We start from the raw sequence: 8,142 nt of genomic DNA, 5'->3' as shown, positions 1-8,142 counted from the left end.
TACCTTGTACCTCACGTTATGGCTCGGTAGCAGACGTTTTTGTAAAAATAGGCTAACGATTGTGTCATAACCATTTAAGTTTTGTTGTACAGTAGAGGAATCACCGTATAGTACAGGGTAAGCTCGCAGTTCACACACAGTTCAGTTGATTTACAATAGCCGTTTAGGTTTAATTACTAATGTTAACTAGCATTTTAGTTAGCAATAATTTGCTTGTACCTATGTCATCTCCTTACATATACCAACGCTCTCCGTCTCTGCTGATCGGGAATGATCAAGATTTCTCTTGGCACAGCTACCAGAAGACTTAAATCTTTCAGACAGATTGCTCACGTCACATCTACATCATCAAGCTCAGTTGGAGGCTGCACAGTAACGCTCCGCCATCAGAGGAAAAGAGCTTGTAATAGACACTGGTCTCCGTCCGGAACAACGGGATCTGTTGGTCTATTTCTTTAACTGTCTGTGTTTGTGTTTAGAGCTAATTAGCAAATGTTAGCATGCTAACATGCAAACTATTAGATGATGAACATTTAAACTGTTAAACATCAGCATGTTAGTGTGCTGACGTTAGCATTTAGCTCAAAGCACCACTGTGTGGAAAAACGTAGAAGTGTGCATGAAGCCTTGTCTAGTATTGTCTTTCGGTATCTGTTTACATGAACACAAACATCGGCTGAATTGTTGATGAGGCACAGTGATGACTAAGGTGATTTGTTTTATCCATTTCTGTGCAGCCAAAGCCTGTTTTTCCTCCTCACAGACTAGCGTTTAGTTACACACTGCATATTTACAGCTTAACCTCAGAGTTTAGGCGTTTAACCAGATACTTATTGCTCCATCTCTTCCCCTTTCTGCACAGAGAGCAGCCCATCTTCAGTACTCGGGCCCACGTCTTCCAGATTGACCCAAACACCAAGAAGAACTGGGTTCCCACCAGTAAACATGCTGTCACGGTCTCCTACTTCTTCGACTGTACCAGGAATGTATATCGAATCATCAGTCTGGATGGTTCTAAGGTGTGTTTAAAGCACTTGTGTTTTTAATGTGTGTAGTGGTGGAATGTAGCTTAGTACATTTACTCAAGTACTTTACACAAGCACAAATTTGAGGTACTTCTACTTTACTTGAGTCACTTCTTTTCATGCCACTTTCTATTTCCACTCTACTACAGTTCACAAGGAAATATTAATTTTACTCCACTGCATTAGCTGTCAGATAGCTTTAGTTACTTGTACTTTACAAATTAAGATTTTTGCACCCAAAACAAAAATATAGGTTTTATTATAAATTAAACTACCCAACAATGTATATACCTACAAATACAGCTGAAATGATTAGACGATTAAACAGTTTTAATTGTTTCCAGATTCTAAAATGTGAGGAGTTTTCTTTTTTTCTTTTACTTAAGTAATGGATGTGAATACTTCTCTAGTCCAACTTAACTTGTGCCGTGCCATTATTACATTAGATTTATATCCCACCTCGACCGCGCTCGTCTGACTGGTTTGCCTCGGCCTGGCCTCTCTTGGCGCTGAGGCAGGGAAGGAGGCGCTCGGGCCTGTCATATCTATGTGGCAGTGATTATTTTAGTCTTGAGAGAGGTGCAGGGGTGGAGTTAGCATAGTTATGTAAGAGCCTCTCAGGGTGACTGCTGCTGCTGTTGAACCAGCAAGTTTGCACTGTGTTCTGCTGGAAATAGCAGAGATTGGGTGGGAGGACGTTATTATCCAGACAAACAATAAGTCTTCTCAGCAGAGAAAAGGAAAACTGAGACACATGCCACACAATGGAATATATTTCTGGTTGAGTTTCTTTCCAAATTCCAGAAGTGAGAAAACATTTTTTGAAATGTGTTTTTAATCGTGGAAATTAAAATGTCAACGGACTTCCAAAACCAGTTTAAAACTTGTGACACCTAAAGGTCCCATGACATGGTGCTCTTTGGATGCTTTTATATAGACCTTAGTGGTCTCCTAATACTGTATCTGAAGTCTCTTTTATATAGACCTTAGTGGTCCCCTAATACTGTATCTGAAGTCTCTTTTATATAGACCTTAGTGGTCCCTTAATACTGTATCTGAAGTCTCTTTCCCAAAATTCAGCCTTGGTGCAGAATTACAGCCACTTGAGCCAGTCCCACAATGAGCTTTTCTTAGTATGTGCTATTTCTGAGTCTGTAGCTTTTGAGGAGGAGAAAGTATATGTAACAACTTGGTTAAAAGAATCCTTGTTTTTCTAATGAAGATGTTTACAGTAGTCAGGACCCCCACACAGGGTCACAAGATACATTTTGAAGTGTTACAAGACAAATAGCAGAAGGGGAAAACCGAAGAACATTTATGCCACACAAGGTAATATAATGTAATAAAAGTAATAACATTGTTTCAAAGGCACCATGGCATGAAAATGTCACTTTAGGAGGTTTTAACATTGATATGCGTTCCCCCAGCCTGCGTTTGGTCCCCCAGTGGCTAGAAATGGTGATAGGTGTAAACCGAGCCCTGGGTATCCTGTCTGCCTTTGAGAAATAAAGCTCAGATGGCCAATCTGGAACCCACCTCATGGTTACCCCCCCCCCCCCCCCCCCTTCTCTCTTTGGCCGCCCAGAGAATTTGGCCCCCCATGAGAGAGAGAGAGAGAGAGAGAGAAGAGAGAGAGAGAGAAGAGAGAGAGAGAGAGAGAGAGAAGAGAGAGAGAGAAGAGAGAGAGAGAGAGAGAGAGAGAGAGAGAGAAGAGAGAGAGAGACATGGCATTCAAACCAGCAAAGTGGCATTTTGTCAAGGCCACACCCCCCCTCTCAACCTCAAATTCAGAAATGGCACATTTTAAGGAAAGCTCATTGTGGGACTGGCTCTAGTGGCTGTAATTCTGCACCAAGGCTGAATTTGGGGGAGTCCTCCCACACTAATCAATAACATGACAGTCAGTGGACTCACTTCCGACTCCTCATTAACTGCTTCCTGTCCCAAACAAAACACACACACACACACACACACACACACACACACACACACACACACACACACACACACACACACACACACACACACACACACACACACACACACACACACACACACACACACACACAACCACACACACACACACACACACACACACACACACACACACACAACACACACAAAAGGGGGCACAGCACACACACACACACACACACACACACACACACACACACACACACACACACGCTCTCGCCAAGACTCAACAAGATATTTCTACTTTTTGAATTGGTTTTGTCCAACAGGCCATTATCAACAGCACCATCACCCCCAACATGACGTTCACCAAGACATCGCAGAAGTTTGGCCAGTGGGCCGACAGCCGGGCGAACACCGTCTACGGCCTCGGCTTCTCATCGGAGAGCAACCTGGCCAAGGTGAGAACACTCAGACCTGATTTAGATTTTTTGCTTTGTTTGTTTTCCCTGTGTAAAAAAACAAACAAAAAAACTTGGAAGCTGTAGCATAACTTGCTCCTATTACTTTTAGTTTGCAGAAAAGTTTGCTGAGTTCAAGGAGGCAGCACGGATAGCAAAGGAGAAGTCTCAGGAGAAGATGGAGCTCACCAGCACTCCCTCTCAGGTAACTAACACCATCACTGCATCCTGCTGCATACGTTGAGGAAGTGAACTTTAAGGTTCAGCTTTATTATTATTATTATTATTATTATTATTATTATAAGACAGGATTGCACAATGAAACACAGTTGCAGCTCCCTCCATGCAACACACACAGAAAATATAAACTAATATTCAAACATTTAAATTAGAATGAACAAACAAAACAAAGCATATAAAAAAGATTATAAAAGGATAACTTAATTACAGTGGTGTGAAAAAGTGTTTGCCCCCTTCCTCATTTCCTGTTCCTTTGCATGTGTTGTCACACTTAAGTGTTTCGGAACATCAAACCAATTTAAACAATAGTCAAGGACAACACAAGTAAACACAAAATGCAATTTGTAAATGAAGGTGTTTATTATTAAAGGTAAAAAAAAATCCAAACCATCATCGCCCTGTGTGAAAAAGTGATTGCCCTAACCTAATAACTGGTTGGGCCACCCTTAGCCGCAACAACTGAACCAAGCGTTTGCGATAAGTGCAATGAGGCTTTACAGCGTCCTGAGGAATTTGGCCCACTCATCTTTGCAGAATTGTCTAATTCAGTTACATTAGAGGGTTTTCGAGCATGAACGGCCTTTTAAGGTATACATCAACATCAATAGGATTCAGGTCAGGACTTTGGCTAGGCCACTCCAAAGTCTTCATTTTGTTTTCTTCAGCCATTCGGTGGTGACGGTGTGGTGTGTTTAGGATCATTGTCCTGCTGCAGAACCACAGTTCGTTTCAGCTTGAGTACACAAACAGATGGTCGGACATTCTCCTTCAGGATCTCTTGGTAAACAGCCGAGCATAGTTCCTTTATCATGGCAAGTCTTCCAGGTCTGAAGCAGCAAAACAGCCCCAGACCATCACACTACCACACAATTTTACTGTTGGTATAATGGCTTTTTATGAAATGCAGTGTTCCTTCTACGCCAGATATACTTTGACACACACCTTCAAAGAGTTCCACTTTTGTCTCATCGGTCCACAGAATGTTGTCCCAAAAGTCTTGGGGATCATCAAGATGTGTTGTGGAGAAATTGAGACGAGCTTTGATGTTCTTTTGCTCAGCAGTGGTTTCTCCTTGGAACTCTGCCATGCAGGCCATTTTTTGCCCAGTCTTTTCCTGATGGTGGAGGCATGAACGCTGACCTTAACTGAGGCAAGTGAGGCCTGCAGTTCTTGGACGGTTGTTGGGGTCTTTGGTACCTTTGGATGAGTCGTCGCTGCGCTCTCTGGGGTAATTTTGGGCGGCCGGCCACTCCTGGGAAGTTCAACACTGTTCATGTCTTCGCCATTGTGGATAATGGCTCTCACTGTGGTTCGCGGATTCCCAAAGCTTTGGAAATGGCTTTATAACCCTTTCCAGACTGATAGATCTCAATTACTTTCTTGTTCAATGGTCCTGAATTTCTTTGGGTCTCGGCATGATGCTTTTAAGGATCTTCTGGTGGGCCTTACTGTGTCAAGCAGCTCGTATTTAAATGATGCCTTGAATGTGAACAGGTGTGGCAATAATCAGGCCTGGGTGTGGCTAGAGTGATTGAACCAGTTGTTGACAACCACAGTTTAGTATGTTTTAACAGGGGGGGCAATCATTTTTTCACACAGGGCCATGATGGTTTGGATTTTTTTTCACCTAATATAAACACCTTCATTTACAAATTGCTTGTGTTTACTTGTGTTTGTCCTGACTATTGTTTAAATTAGTTTGATGTTCCGAAACACTTAAGTGTGACAAACATGCAAAGGAACAGGAAATGAGGAAGGGGGCAAACACTTTTTCACACCACTGTATATTTAAAAAAGATATACAGTTACGTATACACACAGAACATATGTAGAGTCAACCGTAACAAGTACCATACCGACAGTTTTCCGTTTAAAGAATTCAGGATGGAAAACGTATCTTTGTTGCACTCATCCTCGCATTTCCAAAACTAAAACTGGCCGAAAGAAAGGACATACAGCGAAATTTCTAGTGGCAACTTAGCAATCCTGGAAGTGTAACTTCGTGGATATAGACTACTCTACAGTTAGCATGAATTAATTTCATTTGGTTTTGACCTTAAAGCATGAAAGTGTCGTCATTCTCGATGTTACATTAGTAATGTTGGGTTGTATGAACTTCCTGCTGTTTGCCATTAAAGTACACCAGACCTTGCATCTACAGATGTAGAGCCAGATGTTTTCCGTTAGCGCAGGAGCTCATGAAGCAGCACAAAGCTCACATGCACCAGTTCCTATGCAAAACTATTCACCCCTTTAATTAAAATCCAGGGCTTTAAACCAGATTGCTAGATGCTAACAGCTAATCCTGACCTAGAGTTTCTTGTCTAGCCTTCCCTTTCTGTGCCTCAGTTTACAGTTTAGGGCTCAACAACTGTTCATCTTGATCTCATCTAAAGCTCTCAGTCATTCTGGTTTAATGTGTTTTACAGCGGAGTACATTTTCCATTCAGAATCAATATTCGCTCAATGTTAATGACGTTTGTAACGAGCCCCATGCGACACCAAAGCCAACCTAGAAGAATTAGGAATTGATGAGAAAAGAATGAGCTAATGTGGATAGGACGCATGCCTTTGGTGTGTGAGCCCTGGGTTCAATTCCCACTGCAATACATAACCAATGTGTCCTTGAGCAACACACTTACCCCCTCGTTGTTTCAGAGGCGTGCGTCCTGACATAAAGCAATTGTAATTCGCTTTGGATAAAAGCGGATAAATGACATGTAATGTAATACTAAGCTGTTTTATGTTTCACTCAGCATTACGCTCACATTACAGCCACTAAGCTAACACCTTGTGGCTTGTTTTACCTTCTCTGCTCTCCCTAAATAATCTTCCTCAGGGTGGTGCTGTAAAAAGGAATGTGTTTTCAGTCAGCAAAGCTGGTAAAAAGAAGGTAAAAAATGGAAAGGATCACTTTCATGGCTCCGATTGCCCCTTTTCCCCCAGTTTTACCCCCCGTTACCAACGCAAACTCCCCTCAAGGAGGTCTCCTCTGTAGCATTCTTGCAAATAAAAAATAAAAAGTAATTTTCTTAACAGTGTGAGCATAATGATGGACTAAAAACCCTGTCAGTCTCTAACAACTTAGTCTATCATCCTAATGTCACACTAACAACCAGAGGAACCCTGTCTCTCTGAATTCTTCCCACACAACCCTCCGGTTCTCCTTTCATGCTCTCAAAAAGTGACAGTCAGCTACAATTAGGGCTGGTTGAGCAGCTGCCAATCCCAAATGACAATTGCATGTAGATAAATAAAAAAAGAGACTCACTGTCTTGATAAAAATGGGAGTCAGAGTTCTGAAATGTGTCTGCAAATATTTCTGAGCTCCACAGGAGTTTAAAGATGTAACGTTAACCCAGCAGCTCAGTCACAAAAAAGCTTTAGCGTCACTAACTACTAGGGGTGGGAATCTCTCGGTACCTTCCGATTCAGAGGCAAACGATTATTCAATTATTAAACCGATTATCAATGCATAAAATTTTTTTAATATGTACATTTCCATGTGTGATTTAAAAAAATAAACAAATCTGAGTTGGTTAGATTTTGACATATTCAGTATTTGTCACACAAGTTTTAATGAAATGTTTTGTTTACGGAGGTTTTTATTTTGTATTCTTTCCAGGCTTAAACGTGCTTGTGAAAGTCACCTTCTCTCACAGTGGTCCTCCATGTCAGAGGCTCAAGGTTTATGTTAATTATCCAGTCGTCTTTGTCGAGCTAACTGTTTAATAAAAATCAACACATTTAAATAATCAATTATTAACTCATCAGAATCGTTCTAAAGAGAATCGCAATGCATCTAAGAATCGATTTCTTCCCCCCACCACTACCAACTACATTACAGCAGAAAATCCTTTTACTTTTTGAGAGCATGGAATCATTAACACTTTGTTGATTTGTTGTGTCTCATAATCCAAATTTAAAGGAATAGTTCAGCCATTTGGGAAAATGCCTTGTTTGCCTTCTTGCCGAGAGCTACTCCTACATCTGTACAAGACATGTGAAGCTGCAGCCGGTTAGCTTAGCTTAGCATAAAGAGTGGTAATACGGGACGCACTGGTAGCTCACCTGGTGGAGTGTGCGCCCCCATGTTCCATGGCTCAGTCCTTACAGCTGCGGCCCAGGGTTTGATTACAACCTTCAGCCCTTTGCTGCGCGTCTTCCCCTTCTCTCTCCCCCTTTCCTGTCTACAACTATCCTATCACTTAAAGGCCAAAATACGACCGGGAGAAATCTAAAATTAAGAGGTAACAGGGGAAACAGCTGGCGTGGCTCTGTCCAAAGGTAACAAAATCAGTCTTCCATCACCTCTAACACTCAATTAACATGTATGTTAATCTTGTTTGATCTGGTTAGTGTGTAACCTTTGGAACAGAGCCACATCAGCCGCTTCCCGTGTTTCCAGTCTTTATGCTAAGCTAAGCCTCTCCTGACTCTAGCTTCATATTTAAAATACTCTCAGCATGAAAGTGAATACATAACCCCCCCCCCCCCAAATG

General features: G+C 41.8%; 1 protein-coding gene across 5 annotated transcripts in view; it reads left to right on the top strand.

Annotated features, from left to right (window-relative positions):
- homer1 (homer scaffold protein 1) overlaps positions 1-8,142 on the top strand; it is a 23,358-nt gene that overhangs the window by 11,451 nt on the left and 3,765 nt on the right. For 2 of the 5 annotated variants that reach the window (XM_032540403.1, XM_032540402.1), the window contains exons 2-5: positions 863-1,019; positions 3,269-3,400; positions 3,513-3,605; positions 6,480-6,533. In XM_032540403.1, the coding sequence (XP_032396294.1) occupies positions 863-1,019; positions 3,269-3,400; positions 3,513-3,605; positions 6,480-6,533 (436 nt within the window). Of the gene's footprint in view, positions 1-862; positions 1,020-1,688; positions 1,832-3,268; positions 3,401-3,512; positions 3,606-6,479; positions 6,534-8,142 lie in introns of those variants that run through there. The other 3 variants (XM_032540404.1, XM_032540405.1, XM_032540406.1) reach the window with 2 other exon arrangements.

Source organism: Etheostoma spectabile, chromosome 16 (assembly GCF_008692095.1).
Source record: "Etheostoma spectabile isolate EspeVRDwgs_2016 chromosome 16, UIUC_Espe_1.0, whole genome shotgun sequence".
Taxonomy (NCBI): domain Eukaryota; kingdom Metazoa; phylum Chordata; class Actinopteri; order Perciformes; family Percidae; genus Etheostoma; species Etheostoma spectabile.
This window is presented reverse-complemented; position numbering and strand designations above follow the sequence as displayed.